This window comes from Andrena cerasifolii, chromosome 16 (assembly GCF_050908995.1).
Source record: "Andrena cerasifolii isolate SP2316 chromosome 16, iyAndCera1_principal, whole genome shotgun sequence".
In the NCBI taxonomy this organism is placed as follows: Eukaryota; Metazoa; Arthropoda; class Insecta; order Hymenoptera; family Andrenidae; genus Andrena; species Andrena cerasifolii.
In genome coordinates, this window is record NC_135133.1 from 8,394,594 (window position 1) to 8,415,628 (window position 21,035).

The 21,035-nt window shown below is 45.7% G+C and overlaps 1 protein-coding gene across 5 annotated transcripts in view; it reads right to left on the reverse strand.

Annotated features, from left to right (window-relative positions):
- Nucleotides 1–21,035, reverse strand: part of Fas2 (neural cell adhesion molecule fasciclin 2) — a 122,969-nt gene that overhangs the window by 33,818 nt on the left and 68,116 nt on the right. For 3 of the 5 annotated variants that reach the window (XM_076829095.1, XM_076829097.1, XM_076829098.1), the window contains exon 1: nt 148–305. The exons of 1 other annotated variant lie outside the window; for it this stretch is intronic. In XM_076829095.1, the coding sequence (XP_076685210.1) occupies nt 148–247 (100 nt within the window). In that variant the 5' untranslated portion in view covers nt 248–305. Of the gene's footprint in view, nt 1–147; nt 307–21,035 lie in introns of those variants that run through there. One more of the 5 variants, XM_076829094.1, reaches the window with a different exon arrangement.

Genomic DNA, 21,035 nt, shown 5'->3' on the forward strand with positions numbered 1-21,035 from the left:
GCTGGAGTGCCGTGAATTGCGGGATTTACGGGCGAGGGTGCGCCGAACTGCCCTGAACCGTGGCGGTAAGCGGTTACAAGGGGCCCGGGGAGAGATCTACGATCGTCGGGTGGCGGGCAACGTCGGTCGTCGACGTAAGCTTCTTACCCAAACGACCAGTGATACCGGGCGTCGTCGTCGGCGGCGTTGCCTTCAGCACGTAGATGCACAGCACGGAGATGCAGATGGACGTCTCGGCGGCGCTCATCCTCGGCGTCGTGGCAGATGCCACGGGTGCTTTTACGACGGCATACGTGCGTCAACTATGACGGCGGAATGCGGCTGGCTATGCGCGCGTGACGCGCGACGAGCCGCGGGTGCCCCGCGCGCCTGCACGCGCGACAGGAAGCCAGAATTAAGCTAATTAATCGTGACGGGCGAAAGTACGGAATGGCCCTAACTAGGAAACGCTGCCGAGCCTCTGCGGGCCGATGACAGAGCGCCGTTTTCGCGGAGAGACTAACTGTTTGCCGGGGACCTCCTCGCGCTGGGGACGCGCAGCGCGGGTTCAATGTTCCGGGCTGCGTGAATTGCCAAGGTGCTCTGTTGCTCAGGATGTTGGAGATTGGAATTCCTGCAGGTTGCGCCTGGGAGGTGGGTCAAGGGTTACTGGAGTAATATGCGGCAGGGGCCTGATGAACTTTCTTTGTGTACTACGGGGCTGAGTCTAGCGAGAGAAATTCTGCTGCCTGCTTTGAATTCGGCGCGTTAAAATCTGTAGGAAATGGTTTATAATAAGTCAAGGAAAAACTTGAACCACAAATTTTAACGAGAAAGAAACGAAATTCAAGTTCAGAACTTTGTTCGTCACACTCTTTCAATATTTTTCCCTTATTCTGCAACATCTTAGCTTCAACCTCCAAAAAGATTCATCTCTCTATCTTACTTCTATCAAAACTTCTACGATTTTGACACAGAAAAGTACAGTTTGTCCCACTCTGCGGCGTTGGGGGGATTGGTAATCGCCTGAAGTTTTCTTTTCCTCCTACAATCCCTCCCGTAAGGAATTCAGAGATGTATTTTCTAAAAATTCGCGTGTAACCCTAATCTAAACGTCACAACCCTCGAGCCGATTTCCAGTGGAAACTCCCCTTTCAGCGATCGAACGATAACAAGCTCTACTACACATCGGGAAGTAGATTCAGTCCACACCAGTGTCCAAAATACACGCGTGTACCAGGCGCGAACATTGTTCCCATCCCGGGTGGTACTCGCGCGTGATGCGTGTTCCGCTTGACGTAATCGGCTGCGCCACGAAAATTGAAACTGTGTCAAATGAAACGGCGGGTGGAGAGGAAAAAGAATCGCTCTCGGTTTACAGCGGGCCGCGCGTGGGACACTGTGGCGCGTTGGAAACGGTAGCAGCCATTCTGCGGCTCGGCTCGGTGAGATATTCGCGGCTGTAACTGTAACGTGGCAATTAATTTGATAGAACAACAACGCGGGGGCTCCGCGACGGTGGGCTAGACGGTGCTCGGGCTACGTGTGTATAATTTCCGGCTGGTGATTCGCGCAAGGACGCGGAAACGCCTGTAGGCGCTCTGCCAGCGAAAGAGCGTCTCGGCGAAACTTCTTTAATTGATCGTGGCGCGTCTGGCCCCGGCTCGTTACGAAGTATCAAAGATCGAACTTCCACTTTGCCGCAGCGCTACGCAAACTGCTCGGGGGCGGCGAAACGAAGGTCGGGGGTGTGTTACACTGCGAGGACGCTTTCGCGTTCGAGAGGCACACGGAAACTTAATATTGAGTGTGCAGGGTCGCGGATAATTGCGCACTTATGCTCGGAGTAGATAGAACACAGCGAAGAATAAGCATATTTTGGAAACTACTGTGCGGTAGTCCGAGTTCCTTGGTATAGTATACACTTTTAATTAGGCACTCCGAGAACGCGGTAGAGTGGGTGTTTTGAAGCTTCTAATTGTATATCTAATTTGTATAAGGAAAATCAACATTACTACTGCTGTAAGGGGTGCGTTTAAGAAGACACTAAGGGGCGCTAACGCAGCTACAAAGTTAGCAAGCAGACCAGACGTGTACGTAATTTAGAAGACGTCTCGGGGCGCACAGGGGGACGTTTCGAACGGAAAGTCCAATTTTCGGTCCCTTGCACTCCGGTTCTCGCGATAAGAAGTTCAGCAATCGGGAGGATTACGACCCCCAGAAATATCTTGCGCCGGGACAGCTTATTTGTTAAAGTCGCTCGAGGAACAACGGTCCGCCGTCGCGATAAGGCTCGCGAATTCATCATTTCCGGCTCGCTTAGTCAAAGGGGAGGACCCGTGACGGGGGTGAATTAAAGATTTCCCTGCAGTCGTACAGAGAGAGGGCCGTTGATGCCTCGGGGATGACTAATAAGGTTCCGAGCAGACGTTGAGCGAGCGAGATGCTTATGGTGGTGTTCGGCTGGAGCCGGCGAACTTTTAGAATGGCCATTACCGTTCCTCCATTATCTCGTGATTAACAAAGTTCCCTGTTGGCGCTTTAAACGCTATCAATTATCGTTAAACCCTTATTTCGTGCGCGAAGAAAGGGAGAGTTTTCGTTGCTTTGCTGGCGAATACAATGAGCCTCTGCTTTTTAGAAGAAGTCGAACAGGGCTTCCAGCTTTGGCTTATGACGATGCTCCGCGTCAGTGGCTGCTAACATTAAAAACTGCTCGCCTTACAACCGTGTTATGGGTCAAGAACATGTAAAGTAGCTTATCTTATAATATACTTAATTTGTAATCTCGTTAAAATTCCAATCCTTCGAGGAATTCTTGATTGGAGAATTTTTGGAACGAGTTGCCCCGAGGTCAAATCACATCTAGAATATTTTATTATCATAGCCGTGGGCAACATTCAGAAAAAGTGCCGGTAAAGAAAACCCATTGTACCCATTTTGTAGCGCCAATTTAAAAATATTCCCTTTTTTAGTATCTATAAACTCAATAAAGATTATTTTTATAAATAAACGATTCTTCTCGAGCCAGGCAACTGCCCCCCCCCCTGCGGACGTTCATGTTTATTATATAAATATTGTATGCCTAGTGGAGCTCCTAATATCTTCTTTATAACATACTCAAGTACCATTTCCCTGTCTTCCACCCCCACGATATTACCCTAATAGAGATCGTGATCCGAGTGGCGCCACGGGTCCCACCGGCCATCAGGGTCACGATTCTACGACGTCATCGCGGCGACCTCGATCATGACGACGTTATACGAAACTCATTCACCGGAAGCCGTCGAAGAGGCTCATCGAGTCGAAAGGGGGGCGCAGAATCCGTCCCGAGGATCCACTCGAACGGATTCCTTAATCGTTTTACAAATTCGGCCGACTCACCGCGCTTCATCCCCCCGTTTACAATGGTGTACCGCACGAACCATTATCCACCCCCCCGGTAAATTCGCGAATTCATCGTTTCGGGACGCGCGCCCGTCTCTCGGGGGGATGTGGGTCGCGGACGGGGCATTCTCCTCGATGGTCTCCGCGAAGAAATCCGGTAATTGGCCCGGGGGCTTCATCAGGCTCGCCTTCGAGCTAAGTCGAGGGTAAGAGGATGGCCGTGGCGCGTTGCTGTCGGGAAATCAGAGGATCAGGGGGAGTGAAATGGAGAAAAAGAAACAGGGCGAGCAGGGATAAGGGAGAGGAGGATAGGTTCGGAGACAGAGAGATAGACGCCCTCCTAGAACATCTTATTTACGTTAGTTAGGGTTTGTTGGCACAGCCACCCGAGGGGCTATTCAATGGATCCACCACTCCCTTTTCTATTCCCCGATGCATGCGTACACAGTCGAGCTTCCCCCGTCTACCCTCTGGTTCTAGGAGAACCTGCTATTACCTACACCCACGCACCCAACGCCCCGTGGACGCCACCCTTCGTATACAGACGCCATCCACCCACCTCGAAGCTTGCTCGCTCTCTCTCCACGCACTCTGGCGTCTGGGTGCTGATACTGCTGGCTTTAGGTAAATTCAAAGCTCTTCTGCGTACATATGTACCTCCCTGAAAATGTTCATACGAACCGACATTTTGGCTTCTATTTCTTGAATGTTGCATGTACAGAATGGTTAGACAGGAGTTCAGGGGGTAGGTTACCCCTCAACGGCATAAAATCAGGCCCTTCTACAAACGCAACTCTTTTATAAGAATTTATATTGCAAATGTGCTGCTGACGCATTATGGGGAATAGTTCCCTCCCCCTCCCTGTAAATTTTCATTCAACTCGTTGGAGCGGTTTTCGAGATTTTGTGTTCACAGTTTTAGAAAACGTAGTCTCTGGGAAATCGCGTTTAAAGTTGGACTGTAATAATTAAATGAAGTGAGTTTTATTTTCGCCTGCTCCGGTTTCTTGTAAATATAGGAAATCGGGTCAATTTCGGTTAAAAAAAGAAAACCCTTGGATTATTTTGAGGAGTGTATTTACTTCTACGCGTCTTGTGGACTATAAATAAGCGAAACCCCAACAGACTCGTAAATACATCCCCCATTTCATTTTTGCAATTCCACTGCCACTTTAAAGATCGATTCGAGCCACTACGTACACCATGCGAAATGCCCAGTCCCCCGTCATCTTCCTCGTGCACTTATCACTTACAAGGTAACGAGAAAAAACACCCCGCGCATTCGCAGCGCGGCGGCAGGGGGTTCGGGGAGCAGGGTAAACTCGGCGACATGTCACTCGAGCTGGAAGAATTCGATCTGGGAGGGTTGGGAAACAGAGGGTGAGCGGCACGTAAGGACGGGATGGAAAGAGGCTATAGGAGAGAGGATTTGATCAAATTCCGATATCGAATTGGCCGGGTAAGGGTGAAAAACGAGAAGCACCCTGCGGGGGGGGGAGGGGGCTTACGAAATTTTCGGATGTAGCTACTTGACAAACTTCCACCACCGCCGTCTGCTCGCGGGAGGGTAAACTTCGGACACGCTCTCCCGCCAGCCCCCGCGCGATTGTTAGCGTTCGGGTCCAGAGGGGTGGAAACGGCCGCGGGTATCGCGGAAAGTTCACGAGTGCGCGAAACTCGAGCACTGAGACCCGAGAAGCTTGAAATCTAAAATTGGACCGCTAGCTGAGTCGCGATTGGAAATTTTCGCTTCTCCGTGCTCGGTTGATCGCCAAGTGCAGGCCGGAATTATTGTTTCCAACAGTCGCGAGCGGATTCATTTTCAGCGCGATGCTTGTCCGCGATATTTGCCAATTCGAGCGCCCCGCGTATTTTAACGTTATCAGTTTTACCGAGTAATTATCTCGTATTCTTGCCGCAGCATCGCGGCCGGGGATATTTCCTGCATTTCGTACCAATTTAATCGGCTTTGACCGGCGCGGAACAAGTCGGAGGACGATGAAGCAAAATATGGCGCGGATATTTCCCGCAGGGCGGAGCGTGTGGCAGGTCCGCGGAATTAATTGAAGAGCGCCGCGTATTGCGCGCGAATTTTTCCATCGGAGAATATATTTCGCCGGTCAATTATTGTGTTCCGATGCTTGGTCTCATTTTGCTGCTGCGTTACTCGACCGGTTTTCGGTGAAAATGAACACTGATTTTGATTGACGCGAAAAAGGGGAATAAAATTACTCTGGACAAGATACAACACCCTGCAAAACCTCCGTACATTTACACTGTCTCCCTTAAATTCACATTCTACTGCAGCGGTACCTCCGCTCTCTCGCAAGTTCTCTCTCAACTACTAATTCCTATATATACCTGTTTCATCCTACTTTCTAAGATTTCACTCTCTTAGAGTGAATTTAGGCAGCGAAAAAATTCCGTTGTACTCAGGAGGACGTCCCTTACACATTCTCAAAGTTTCATCATTTTTTGAATTTCCGGATTCAGGATCTTTCCTTGTCAAAAGTATAAGGGTTGAAACTTTAAAAGCTGTCATACATGAGAATGGCTACTCCTACGCAACAAGAAAACTTTTTTGCAGAGAATTTGCTAAGCTACAAATTTTAAGATAACTATTTTCGTCGTGCAACGGATAGATACCGGAATATACGTGAAAAACTGTTCTTCTTTAACCTTTCACATCAATAGGGACTTTTGGCATATTGTTAAAAGCGACAAAATAAATCCCAAACAAAAATATAGTTTGCTCGGAATTATTCCGCCGATTGGCCATCTTTCCGTCTAATTTCCTCCAGGTCCTGCGAGGTAAGCCTTACGGCTGAGTCCACTAGCAGCCCCAGGACGAAACGCAACCTTCCCTTTCGCTCCTTCCCTCCAAACCATGTATCCACTTCGAATCCCGGTAACAGTCTCATCATCTGCCGAAATTTCACACCCCATTCTTTTCTCTATTACGGTTCGGCCTCCTAAAGAGAATCGGCACGCGCGGCGCGAAAAACTGCCCGAGTCGCAGGAAGCGCCTCGATAACGGAGTCCCCCGTATTTAAATCGATCGGCCGTCGAGAACAAAAGGGAGCGCGTTCGCAGGACACGCATCAGGCGGCGTCCTAAATCGACGGAGACAAAAGAGTCGTGGGACGGATGATTGGATTCGAAACCGATACGTCGAATCGATGGGGAAAAGACGCGGATGAGATGGCCATCCCTGCTCCGTCGTGAAAGTTTCTCGATTAAGGCGAGGCCCGGGTACGCTTGGGGATCGTTTCCGTTGTAATCTTGTCGACAAACTCTCGCGATTAAGTAGCTACGATATAACGCGGCGGGATAATGAAGTGGTCGAAGGGCTTCTGGCTGCGGCCGTTCCGCAAACCGAAATTACATGCGCTAATAAAGGGTGCAGAGGGGTGGTTGCCGCTGGTCCGTGGAACTTCTAACGACAGGCGCAAGCGAGCACGCGGTTATTCGCTCTGAACGCTCCGCTGCCTGGAGAGAAAGCTGCTCTGTTATTAATAGCAATTAACTAAATGGTCCGTTTGGAATTCCAATTTATTGGGTTGGAGCATGCGGTACGCTAGCTCCAAGACGAACTCGCAATGTTTAGTTGAGTGGAGGCTGGATGGATGTTCGTGGAGCTGGGGTGAAGCTTGGGGTTATCTTTTCTACCCCCTTGTATGTACCTGAAGAGATGATTAGACTTTTGCTAGTTGAAAATCAGGATTTTCAGAGACACTATGTTTCAACGCTGCAACGTGCAAAGACTGGTTCGAAGTCGATTTAGAATCTCTTTAACCTTTCTACTCTGGATTCTTCTCATTACCTTTGTCCTGTACTAGGATCTTTTGAAAGATCCTGCAGAATCTCCTAGCAATGTCCCCTCCCAATTTTCGATTCCGATTCAGTCGCAGTGAAGGCTGAGCTCGAAATATCTTTTTATATAAGGAATATTGGTGTTTCCTCGAGGTTCTGGCGAGGTGTTTAAGCAAGAGTGGAGAAGCCATGAAGCGGAAGGATGAACGGAAGTCGCCGCCGCGTGAATTGTTAGCACGTGGCTAACCGAAGCCACCAGAGGCGAGCAATTTGGCCGTGAGGCTTCCGTCTAACCTGCCTTTGAAGTGGCTTTAAAATAGGATGTCTCCATGTAGAAGCAAGGTCCTGTCTACGTGACAGCGTGTCCAGAAGTGATGGATTTCGACGTTGATTGATTGTAAAATATTGCGTATCATACAAGCCGTCCTGATTGTGCGTAGGGCATTATATCTGTCCATTTTCAATATGTACCAGAATTTAAGTAAAATATTGAGCGCGTTTTTCGAAAGCGCTTGTAACTGGAAAATTGTAGATATCAAAGTCCCAAGTTGATCGGCCCTGCGATGCTGCGCTCGCAAAAAGAGGAGCAATCATTAAGTGCAGAAAGTAATTACTGCTGGCTATTAAGAATGCATTATCATTATCATTCTCGATAAGTAAGAGAGCATTAGACGAGCAAAAAGTATTAAGCGAGTGTCCGCGAGGAAATTAATGAGCAGGGTTTTTCGTGTAGCGAGAGAAAACTTTTAATTCACTCCTTTCTTGCACCAGTTGCTTCCATTTAGACAGAAATAAGTTATTGTTTATTTTCTCAGAAGCCATTAGAAGACGCAAAGCAGAATGATATCCCTTCGCTAACTACTCTAATTATTTTATACATTTTATACAGCGTGCAGGATGTTATAACGTACAACGAGATTCAAAAGAAATTCAAAAGCAGATATATTGCAACCTTCAGCTAGCTAACCATTTATCAGCATTCATTTTGTCTCCTGAAAGTACTGTCAAAGCGGATCCGCCATTCCCAGTGGCGATATCAATTTCGACAGAACCGCGAAGCCCGCTGGAATCGCTCGAATCAAAACGTTCCCCTGTCAGCTGCCGATCAAAGCGCACGAGCACAGCGACAACAAGGAAGCCGTCTAAATCCCAGTACAACGTCAATGGTGAAAGGCGTATCGTGCCCTGATACCGATAAAAACTTTTCCCAACGCGGCAGACGGTACACTCTCGGCTGGAGATAAGCCTGCCTCTAATTAAATGCCGCTCGTGGGCTTCCAACCAGCCTTTTTCCGACTATTTTCACCCTTTGTGCGCGCGTTTCGCGTTGATCGCAAGATCAGGTTCAACGATGTTTGTATATGGAAACATGAAACTGATAACAACGTACCTTGTCAAAGCAGAAATTCATTTTGCATTCCTCGTTGAGATGCTAGAATTTTTGGTTAAGGTTTGAAGTTTGTTGGAGAAAAAGACGGTGTGGTTTTTTGAGTAGTTAGAGTTTCAAGAGGGTGTGAATTTAAGATTATTCTTCGTGGTGACTTGGGACGATGTATTTAAGCAGAACTTTATTATGCACTCTTTTTTGAAGTGTTAAAATCTTTTTAAAGGTTTAAGTTTGTCGAGTAAAAAGATGGTGTGATTTTTTACTATTCGAGTTTTAAGGGGGTGTGAATTTAAAATTATTCTGCGCGGTCACTTGAAACCATAGATTTAAGCAGACATTTATTTCGCATACTTTTTTAAAGTGTTAAAATCTTTTGAGGGTTGAAGTTTGTTGAGAAAAAGATGGCGTGGTTTTAAAGCGACGGGGTTATGTATTTGAAAGGATCTTGGTGAATTGTGGAGGTACCACAGGGACATTTTGAATTTAAGTGGCATCGTGGGATTTGGAAGATGCTTCCGATCTTATTTGTGTTTCTGGGGGCAGCCCACTCTGGGGCTGTCGCCATAGAGTCTGGGTCTTGTTCAGAGGTTTCGTTCCTTTTTAGAAGAGAAGACATTGATGGAGTTCGACACGGGGGCGGGTGACCTTACGTCATCCTGTCTAAACCTTGAAAATAAGGGTTTGCTGGTGAGCTGGGTAGAAAGTGGAGAAATCGATGAAACCTTCTGAAAGCTCAGAGGGACAGCGCGGCAGTTACTTAAAAACTGCTGTGTAGGAAGCCTGTCTGTTATTTCATAGAGACTAAAATTTTTATGGAATGACAGAATTCGAATTGGCCAACTTCTTGTGTCCAGATTTTGAAAACAAATTCGCAATGAGATGCTACAAATTCTTCCCCATCAACTAACTCAGAGATAATAGACAGAAAGTAGCTCTCTAGTCTGACTACTAAAGGTAGAATACCACTTTCTTCCTGCAGGGAATGGAAAAAGCTGCAAAGCAACTCCTAGTGAGAGTTGCTTCCAGGAAAAACTCTGATCACTTACTCTCCCAGATTAGTTCCACGAAATGCTTAAAGCTGCTGCATCCATTCGCTGGAAACGAGAAGTTTCATGACAGAGAAGTGATTGAGAATTGCAGAGAGGGCTTCCTCAGAATTCCTCTAGACCCGTGACTATCACATCCGAGCGTGCGAAGTCCTGTCCACCTACAATTACCTGACATTTCTTCCACACAGATCGAACCGACATCTGGTATTTGTACACGTGGAGTCTTCGATGTTCCTTCGACGCACCAGGCACGAGAAAATTCACTGCGCAACTGAGGGATGGCTCATCGTTTGCGGAATGCGATAGCAGGGTGTTTATGAACGTATAGCTGCGTCTGCCAGGTTAAATTGAGAATTCCAGGGCGCGGGGGCGATGCAAACAAGCGTATCAAAATACACGATACGCATTTCTTGGTAACCCTGTCCGTAAGATATCGAAGGGGGGGGGGGAGGGAACAGTTTCGACATTGTTATTAAAATACAAGCTGTGGGTATCGTTAAACTTCGACGCAGACAAGCAGCTGGGACAAGCATAGAATTATTTCAGCCTGACTCACGAACTGAGCGAAACAATTTCAAATTACATGATACGAGTTTCATCTAACCTATTCTATTCTAAATTCTATAATTCTCTTCTATTCTTATATTCCAATTCTATTCTATATTCTAAACTTTCAAAAGACACAACTTCATTGTTTAATACGTTCCGAAATATTATTTACAAAATTTTCTGCACTCGAACTTTTCGTTTGAATGAAACGTTTCGTCGATCCTTCCCCAATTGGGTGCGCGTTCGAATGTAAATACAAGTGCAACTGCAGAATGCCCTGTGTAAATACGTGGGAAACTAATTGCAACGTTTGAACGACAGAACAATGGGAACATTTAAGCCGCGCTTCCCCTTGACGAAGTTTCCGGGCAACGGATGAAATTCCAAACTGTTTTCTGTAAGCCACACTTCCGGTTGAATATGATCCTCCCGCAGCCCAAGCGTTGCTCTCCGTGCTCCATCGAAACCACCGGATATCGATTAAGCTACATTTCCATAGGTTCCGCGACTAATTCTGTCGCGCTCCCGTCGACCGCGATTGTTTCCGGCGGTTTCGTCACGACTTACGCCACTCGGCAAAGTCGAGTTTCCAACGCAAATATTAGAAGGTACAACAAGACGTAACGAAGTTGGATTAACTTGCACGGTCGCAGCGCCGCGGAGGCATAGAGGCGCGAGGGGAAACGGACCGTCGACTGTCAGACACGTTCCGAACCGATAATGCCTCGAGACAAATCTCTCTATAACTCATCGTCCAGGCAATGTTTTAATAATCTGGCATTGTTTCTTATCTCAGATCAATAGTTTGGCTGCTACAAGTCCCAACGTTTTGGATGATTTTTTACGCCTCCACTTCAACGAATCCCTACTGCCTTTTGCAATGATAAATTACAAAAAAATATGTCTCTATAGTTTAAGATATTCTTAATACTCTGCAAAAAGTCCCATTAAATTATCTGGGGTAGTATCCCTTTAATTAATTCTTGAACATCACTCTCTGAACCGCAACACCTCCCCTTAATACTGAGCATACGACTTGATTAACAAACTTTTATGACGCCACGTTTTCACTGTGTCCACAGGCGACGACACCCGCCACTTCGAACGCGGGCAACCCGATTGCCAATTCCCTCCAACATATTCTTTCTCCCGCAGTTCGTTCGTCATACCGAACCGGCCCTCTCTGTACACCCCCGCGTGTCTCGGGGGAGGGATCCATTATAAACGGGGAAAAACCGAGTCGCACTAAATATAATGTCCAGGGGGACGCGCCGTTGAAAGCAAATCCGAAAATGGATCTGCCCTCGAATCCCCCGCGTGTTTTCGTTTTATTTTTTTCGCTTCTAAAAGAGCTGTCCACAATTCACTAGCGACGGCCGCGCGCAACAACCGTCCACCGTCTAGGGAACACCGCGACAACACCGGCGTGTCGAAATGTTTTTTATCCCGCGTGCCGCGGTCGCCCCAGGTTTGCTCGAGAAAAGCGCGACTCTAACCCCTCGGCGTGTGCCCGCGCGGAGGGGAGGGATCTGAAAGGATGCCCGCGCCACGATAACGCGCGGGCCCCGCTCTTCTTCTAAGCACTACACGCAATTACGTCGAGAGCGAGAAATCCTTGAAAAGAAAAACGCCGTGGCGTAAGATCATCTCGGCTCCGTGGCCCCCTTTGTGACGAATCGTCGGGGCCGCTGTGCTCGTGCGTCCCTAAAAGGCGGCGCCCTCAAAGCGGCAAGACTCGTTAAAGGCGAATCTGGTCTCTTTTTGTAGGCTCGCTGCCACTCGTTACACGGATTTGCACGTGCTCGACATTCGCACGAGCGATGCCAGGGGCGGATTCTATCGCGAGCTCCAGCCGCCGGGCAAGTGTCGTTGAACTTTGCGAGAGCACAATTCTAATTGACGGCTGTGAATGGGGTGGTTGGTGAAGTCGCGTAGAGAAACGGGGGTTGTTGGATGTTTCCGATGTGAAGAAATTATTGGGCGATTGTAAGGGAGACATTTGTGGTAAGTTGAAGGGTTGAATCAGTGTACTTCCTTTTTGTATTCGTAAAAGATTAAGAGGATATATTGAGAAGTCTGTTTAAATTACTTCTAGGTTGAGGGGAGAGTAACTATCAATTGGGAGTGTTTATAGCGTCATTATTGAGACCATAAGAAAATTTCCCCAGGGATTTATATTATAATCTACTTTTATATAATATTTACACCGATTTGTAGTTACTGAATCTTTTCTTCCTTCCTAAATTCTTTTTCTATTGTCCCAAACGTCTCCTAAGGTTAGGTTTTAGAGCAGCAGTTATGCTGATCCTCGCCTATGTGCCAGTATTGTTATATTCGTAATTGTCATGGTGCAATAAAGACAAGTAATAATAATAATAATAATATTAATAATAATTTGTGGGTATATATGTACGCTATTTACTCGATGTAAGTTTAGGCAGAAATGATGAACTTGCAATTACATTTGAATACAATAGCAGTGCAATTAGAACTCTGCTCAATCATGCTAATTCAGCACGTGGCACCAATCACAATCGCTAAAATTACTACAACATATAGAATGTTAATTAGAATTGTATAGCCACAACCTGTTTACCCAGTCATCATCAGCTAATTGAGTCGCCCGATCGACGAGCCATCCGCGTGTCTGACCCAGTCGATCACATTCTACTTGCGCATACCTAACGCACTGTTTCTGCCAACGATTCATTGAAAGTATATTCCACGAATTACACCACACTAGGAAGAAGATAAACGAAGGAAAAAGGAAGCATACGATTCCAATAGAATTACAAAGAATCAAAACAGATGCATTCATTACACGCGACTAGATTAAGCTACTTTATTTAGTCAGCAAGTCGAATAGTAATAAGTGTAACTATATTAATGAAACAGTGCGCGGTGTTCTTTCGGCCGCTTAACCACCAAACATCCCTTCAGACCAAAGAAATACATTTATTGCATCAACTCCAAATCCACGTGCTACGACGCAATCTTCACGAACACATGATTGATAAAGTAGTTGGTATCAAACTTATTTTAATATACTAATAATGATACTAATCCTAAATAAGCTGGGGCTAATACACGCCACGTATCCAAGCTATGCAGTAAACATTTTCAGCACCGTACTTCCTGCGAAGTAGTGCTTTGAATATACCTGCTCCAATTTCTACCCAAACGGCAAGGTACTGGAAAGCTTGAAAGAACAGTTTAGCAGCAACCAGAGGACAGAAACAGATCCGTCCCTGCTTATACACGCAGAGTGCTCAGCATCACGCGCGCGCGAGGGCGTCTCAGTTCTCTCCAAGTAGAGCGAAACGTGCCTGACGTAAGAGTCCCAGCTGAAGAAGCCTCGTCTCAAAAGACCGTCAGAGGAAACCCAGTCGCCTCCTCAAACACACTGCCGACAATAAATCCTGATAACAGCGATACTATCCGACACGACGACGTGGAATAGATAATGCTCACTGCTCTCGAGAGTAAAGCTTGCCCGCCTGATTAAAATACCTGCCACCAATTTAGTCTATGAAAATTCAACGTATCACCTCTTTTACATCCTCCAATCGGTGCAAAGAAATATAGTATCACGTTTTTCAGATCGCTGGAGATTAGCCTTCCCTAAAGAAGCGTAGAATCACTTGTAAAATGGATGGCACTAAACTCGCTCACACCCTGCAGAACTTGCAGAGTAAAAAGACGAAGACACTGTGGTGGAGAGTAGGGAAACTGATAAAGCGTCGCGATAAAAGTCAGCCCGGGAGATTCGGGCGCCACAGTGCCGCCACTCGCGAAACTTAGCTGCGTAATCGTCGCTATTTCGCCCGCTAGCCGCCGTCCTATGGGATTTCATTCGGCGCGGGGCAGAGATAAGGCTTCCCCGGACGTGTCTTTATGGCATCCCATTGATCCGAATCCGTTTTACTCGCGTACTTTATTGTGTATCGGGTTCGAGGAGGAAGCTCTACTGGGTTCCTCCAGGGGAGCAGAGTTTTGCAATAAATTTCGTCCTCTCCCCATGGCTGCGCTGGGAATCCTGTTTGCGTCGAATTACTCCGCTCCTGGTGGTTCTTTCACGAGACTTCGCCGGGAGCCGCAGCGTACTGGAAAATGGCTTTCGCGGGGCGAGCTTAATGTTCTGCGCGCTAGTTCCAGCGAATATCAACTATGTAGTTCGTCTTGCGGGTTTCTGCTAGCGTTTCCCTCTGGAAGCTCAACTGTGCGCAATTTAGGTTCATCTGGCTGGGAGCGAGGAACGCTTCGTGCGGTAACGGGGTTTCGGCGCCAGCGTAGACTTCGGTTTCTGGGTCTCCGAGGTGATTGATTGTGCGATTAATGCTTTGTGAATCTTGTTTTCGGAGAGTGTACCGTGCTCTGCTTTGGGAACAGTGGGTTTCGCAAGGATTCCGGCGAGTGGCAGGGGAAAGGTACGTGGGATCACGGGGTATATTGGTTTGTATCTAGGCGAGGGGACAAAGAGATCTGGTGGGATTAGACTGTCAATCATTGAAACGGGAGCACGAGACATCTTGGGAATGGAGCGTGCAGAATTCATGTGCAAATAGTTTGTGACTTATTGCAGCGTGGAACAGCTATTCTATTCCTCTTTTTAATTATCTATTGGGGAAAGTAATAGCTATCATATGTAACTTACAAGGGACGTTCGGTTACCCGGACACTACAATTTTTTTTAAACTGTGCTAATATTATGTACCGATCAATTATACAGTTAATTTTCATTCTACATAAATCAAATTAAATTCATATGAAACACTGGAACACGAAATTTAACCACGTTGTGACGGCGGCTGACTAAACAGTCACTTAAGTTGTTTAGTCTTCACTCGAGCCTTGTTTTTGTCCGTCTAGACTGGCACCAAGGTCCAAGAAGCAATGAATGAAACTGTGTGACAGCTTCTGAAGTGAAACCATTGCTGATGATTTTACAGCACAAACCTAATGCAACAAATTCAGCAAGACACTAGATACGAAACAGAGAAGTCTACGTCGCCACACTAGAACTCATAGACGGATTATTTCTAAAGGATTCCCGATTCGAAGCGGATGATCTCATTTGAGATTGCAAGTGGAGTGTTTAGTGAGCTAGCCACGTCGGTGGCTTGACCGCAGATGGTAGCCATTTTCTTGCGGCCACAGATAAAAAAGAACACTCTATTTCGCACTCCAGCCAGGCGTGTAAAAACAGTGTTGCGCAAGCTGCTTAGGAAACAGTTAAATTGGGAAATCCTGTAAATCGGTTTCGACAGAAAATTGATTAAAGATTGCAAGAGAAAATTGATCCAGGAGTACTAGCGCTGCAGGCCTCTATTTTTCCTTCGACCCTTATCAGCAAGTTGAAAACGTAGATTAACTACAAGTAAACCTCAACTGCTTCTGTAAACTAAGCAAAAATAAACAAAGTCTCCCAAGACTAATGGATATTTCAAAAACCAGCTGATAAACATTTTACGAAGCTAGTCAGCACTCGGAACAATCTCCTATAACTTGCGCTCTCGCCATGTGTGCCGTTTATTCCAAGGCCGGTGCATAATTCATGGCAATCGAAGGTTCAGGTGCTAAAGAGTCAGCGAAGTGCATTTGCAATCCGGGCGAACGGGACTACCGGGCCTTGAACACGTTTCCCATTAATCGTCGATCTGCCTCCATCGCGATAAAGGAGGAATAAATAAAAGAACCTATTAAGCTCCGACACCCCTGCTCGCAATAAGAGAGCAAGAATAAATATTTACAAGAGCAACGAGGGATTCTGTATTCTGCAATCTACGATCCTTAAATAGCAACGCTATTAAACTCTCCTCCACAGTGGTGATTTACTCGTGAAACGAGGTACAAACAATATGGAATAAGATTTGTCGACTGGTGTGAAATTTCGAGAAGAAGCTAACATTTGCTTGCAGAGCTTCATTGCGAGTATTCGTTCGAAAAACTTTGGAACGATACACCGAGGCGCGGAAGTTTTCTCTATGGGACTTTCGCAATTTCCTAGCTGCACTTTTCCTTTTATTGTCACGTTGTTCAGCGTCTGAGAATGCTCGATATTTTCCCGCGAAATGCATCGGGATAAGAATGCAGAGCATCCGGCTCCGCGATGGCGCAATAGCTCGACCCTTCTTCCATATTCCATTTTCCAGACACGGCGCATTTACAAATTGTATGTTTTTTCCGGGGGGTTGGGGGGCAGGCACGGCGGATGCACAAAATTGAAGAAATTCTTTTCGCTGTAGAATACTTGAAGCAAGACGTATTACGAAGGCGAAGCGTCCGCGAATAAAAAAACAGCCAGAAGGGAGATAGAAACAGATTATATTCAGTTTGCTCGTTTATTACGTTGTCAGGATTCGCGGGGAAATTCCTCCCCCGTAAATTCTCGATGCAGACGTTCTCGCGATTCCGTTTTTTTTCACCGAGCACAACACTCGCGCCAAATGCTAGGGGAAACCTTAACCAATCCCGGGCCCGTGATTCTATTTCTCGGGATTAAAACACTAAACGATAAAACCCATTCCACTTTGCAGCGAAGAAAAAGCAGAATCTTCAGAATCTATAATACATTTACACAGTGAACAATAATGTTTCACCCACAGTGCATACCTACACTAAAATTACACGCACATGTTGGGCCTCGCAGGCCTTTATTTTCAAATCTAGAAATGCATGGATATTTTGAGAAAGAAAAATTTTAGACCGCGCGTAATCCATTGCCCTCAGTCTTTATCAACAAAAATATTTAATAACACAATGGAATACTGAGCAAATATTTCTTTAACGCTACGAGTCATTGTTATCTGAATCTTTTCCAATACCATGAGAACGCGTGTGCACTGTAGGGTTAATTTTTAAGAGCCAGCAAATGCCTCCACTAACAATAAGGGAATATTCAAACACGCGGAATCCACACGAAATTCCGCGGGACTCGCGAGATCATAACGTCGCCAGAAAGACAGCCGCACCATCCTTATATTTCTCCTATATTGCGCTCTCTGGGGTGGCTCCATATTTACAAATTCCCCGGGTGCAGGCGTTCTCTTCAAAACGAGTTCGCGTACCTACATCAATCATCCGGCTTTCTCTTCGCTCGCCTTTCACCCCCGAAACACCCGGGCGGATAGCGCGTTCGGAGCTTTGAGGGTCCACGGCCACGTAATGCGGGGGAAAGATAACCTCCGAGGCCTGATATCAGGTGCGCCTCTTCCCAATGTTATCTCCTTTGAATACATCCGCCAGCTGAAAGAAGAATGGGGCCCCTTGTCCCGAGTGATCGGCGTGCAAGGAAAAACGAGGGTTTTTCATGACGACGCGTAATTCCAAGGGAAACACCTTCGGCCGATAATAAGCGTGCGGTGGTGTTATATCGGTAACGAGATAAAACTGAAACGGTTTACACGCTTTTATCCGCGTGCACGGAGGCTGCTGTGCCTCCTGCTTCCCCCTCTGGTCGCGTGACAGCGTCCCGTTTCAAAGCCAGGGCAGGAAAGCATCCTCAAACAGCGGCTGGATGGTATAAAGAACAAGTGGCTGGTAATTCGACGACCCTTAACTGGAGGGGGGATTACGCACGAAGGTGTTACGCACAAAAATGTGTGGCTCACTATTGCTTTATCAAGCATACTGCTATGAAAATTGCAAGTACTACGTAAATTTGAGAGTGATACAATAAATATTTCCAGTACTGTATATAGTAGTAAATAGATTTTTTTTTCGCCTTTCGGCCTCAAAATGGGGTTACGTGTGTTTCGTGCGTAAGTGTTTCTGGGACTGTTAACTCAAGATTGAGATTTCGTTTTGACTTCTTCCTTCATCTTGTGCTTCTTTTCTTCTCCTTTTTTCTAGAACCATACGCATCCACTCCGCTCCTTCTCCTTCTCCCTTTAATATCCCTCTGATCGTTGAGTTTTCTCTTTTCAACTCCTTACAGTCTTTCCAGTACTGTATATATATAGTACGTGTTTTTGAGGGGGTTGCAGTGAATTTAAATTCGAGTAGTCTGATAGTTAGGGGAGACCGGGGCTGGTTGATACATTTTTCAGTTTTCAGTTTATAATTTTCAAATTACTCACTTTGGAGAACTAATACTGCAATATGCAATTGTTTTTTTTTAATGCAGGTACATGGTGCTTTAGGAGAAAACTTGAGTGGATAATAGACTCGCAAGAAGAGATAACTCGCACGCTCATTCTTGAAGTAATTCACTTTTTCTGTTGCACGGTGCTGTCGAATTTTCGTACAGAACGTAAAGATGCTTTCTCACCTGTATCCTACAGAAGTGTTTTCTACGTTTCCGAGTCTCCGCTTTGAACCAGTGAGCTGAAAATCTCCACCGCCGCAAACCGTACCAATACCACCCTGCACCGCAAGTGCAGCATCGTATTGCCTTGCAGAGTCCATCGCTTGATTCGCTCGACCGCAAACGGTTTTAGCCGGCGGCCACAAACCGTTCGCCCACAATCGATTACCGTTCCGGCAAAACGAACTCTAAAAACGCGCTAGTAATCCTTCTCTCGCGTGCACAACAGTATCACGATGGTGGAAAAGCTATCCAGGCGTGAAGTGTGACTGTGGTGCTTGGAAGGAAGCATTTCTGTGCGGGGAAACTGTACGAATACTATTGAGGGACGGTACGCGAGAATTCAACTTCTATTTAGAATTTAGAACATCCCCCAATTCTCGTTAACAATTGAGGAATGGCTTGTTGATACTGGGGACTGATTATGAGTTTAGTATAGACTTCGTCAAAACAACAAAATCACGTTCCAATAGCATTCTTTTATTGATGGCTTACTGCGCAAATATTCTATGTCCACTTCTTGTGAAATTATGCAACTGTGTATTTCTTTAAGTTTTTAATTTTATATTTATTACGGGTTAGAACCCTTTGTTATAATTACATGAACAGGCATGAAAAGAGACCGGACGAATAAGATAAAATAAAATTAAGATTGAAATAGCAAATACCTAAGAAAACAACAGAAGGGGTGAAGTGAAATATTGCAACTGTATCAATATTGCAACTTAATTATCAAATATACGCTGAATTTTTGAAAGTACAGTGTGCGATGCCTATCAATATGAAAGAGAGGGTAAGGCCTCACGTCTCCACGAGGGAAATAGAATCTGAGTTGCACCAAGATTTCAGGGCACTTAATGTGATTGCTCATGAGATTATAAACAAAAAGCAAATGCATTATAAAGTACCCTTGCATTATTAAAACTGTTCTTTCCTCGAAAATGCTAACAGTGGACACACAATATTTCTGCAGTAAGCCATTGTTATTAAAATAAATTATTGTTAGAGCAACCTTGAAAGCTAAAGACAGAAACTGAGCTCGTACAAACTTCATCAATGTCACCCTACCAAAACGAACCTCGTCCCCCGATTACCCACATGAAAAACTATAGACACACTGTCTAAACTAGTGACACAAAAATCCCGCTACCCTTAAGTAGGTACATACAAAGGAACAGACCAACACAGCGCCACTCCAAGCTGGTTTTTCGTTCGCCACGTGGAAAAACCTGCACATGCCGACTTGAATGGCGGCCAGTTGCCCTCAAGATAGACAGCAGGTGGATTAAGGGGGAGGACTGAAGCGATTTTCTCGCAAAAATGTCGCCGCCGTGGACTGCGACACCTGCTTACCGAATGGCGGACAGTTCGTGGCTGCGACGTGGAAGCGAGTTACTCGAGCGTAGGGCGACGAGGGGCGATATCCAGCAATTTCGGTAAAAGGGTTCGCCTATATAGAGGGCCGCGCACCTGGTGACGGTACGGCGCCTCAACTAAAAGCTATTTTCCCGTAATTCACGAGCCTGTCTGCCCAGGCAGCTTGCCGAGATACGCGACGACTGTACACGCCGGGCCAGCTTCCATCAATTTTCCGGACGACGATGCTTTACCTTCCCCCGTTTCGCGGCAATAAGTCGTAACTCAGACGACACTACGGCTCCTTGGGTGGAGGACGAGCCAGAGGGTGCTCGCGTGTTTATAACCGCTTGGATCTCGAGAACTACGGTCCTCGTTAAATATCGGGCAGTCGCGTAAGTTTTGTGGGGCGATCTTGGAGCATCTAACGAGGGGAGATTCGAAAAGGGTGGTGTAAGATGAAGCCGTGTAACAGCCAAGGGTTTCTGGGTAGATACTTCTGAGGAAGATGAGGTGGAGGACGAAATTTCCCGAGGTTTGAATTTAGTCTTCTGTTGGGTTCTCAACTATTACGGTTTGAAGAAATGAAATTGGCTTCGGGTAAGAAACGATCCGAGGGCTGTAGTAGGGTAAAGGAAATGAATGGGGAGGCTGAGGTGTTGGAAACATGTGTGAAAGATGGAAGAGTGATGCATTGAATAGTATACTTAACTGATTTGCATTGTGGCAATGTGTATACTAAAGGTATTAAAATAAAGAATTATCAAATAGATTGATTGTTTAAAATACCACACTTCCCTAGTTAATCTTGCAAGCAAATAATTCTAATGCATACCCTAGTAGCATAAATTATTGAATACACATACATATAATATTAAAAAGAGATTCAATCTCTTTTCGATATTTAAATATACATACAATATTTATTTTACATTAACAAGCAAACATTTTTTCCAAATATACAAGAAATCTTCGTTTGATATTAGGAAAAAATATTTTTGTCCAAATATGAAATAAATATTTATTTAATATTAGAAAAAAATCTGAACGTAGTGAATATTCAAAATTAAATAGAATAACCTCGAAGTTTAATTTTACTCAACTCCCCAAAAAGTCTTCGTTCTTTCTTTTAACAAAGTAAACGTATTCAAAGACATTTTGACCTAAATATATTTATCAGATGTTTCGCAAGATTTCTCTGAAGTAACTA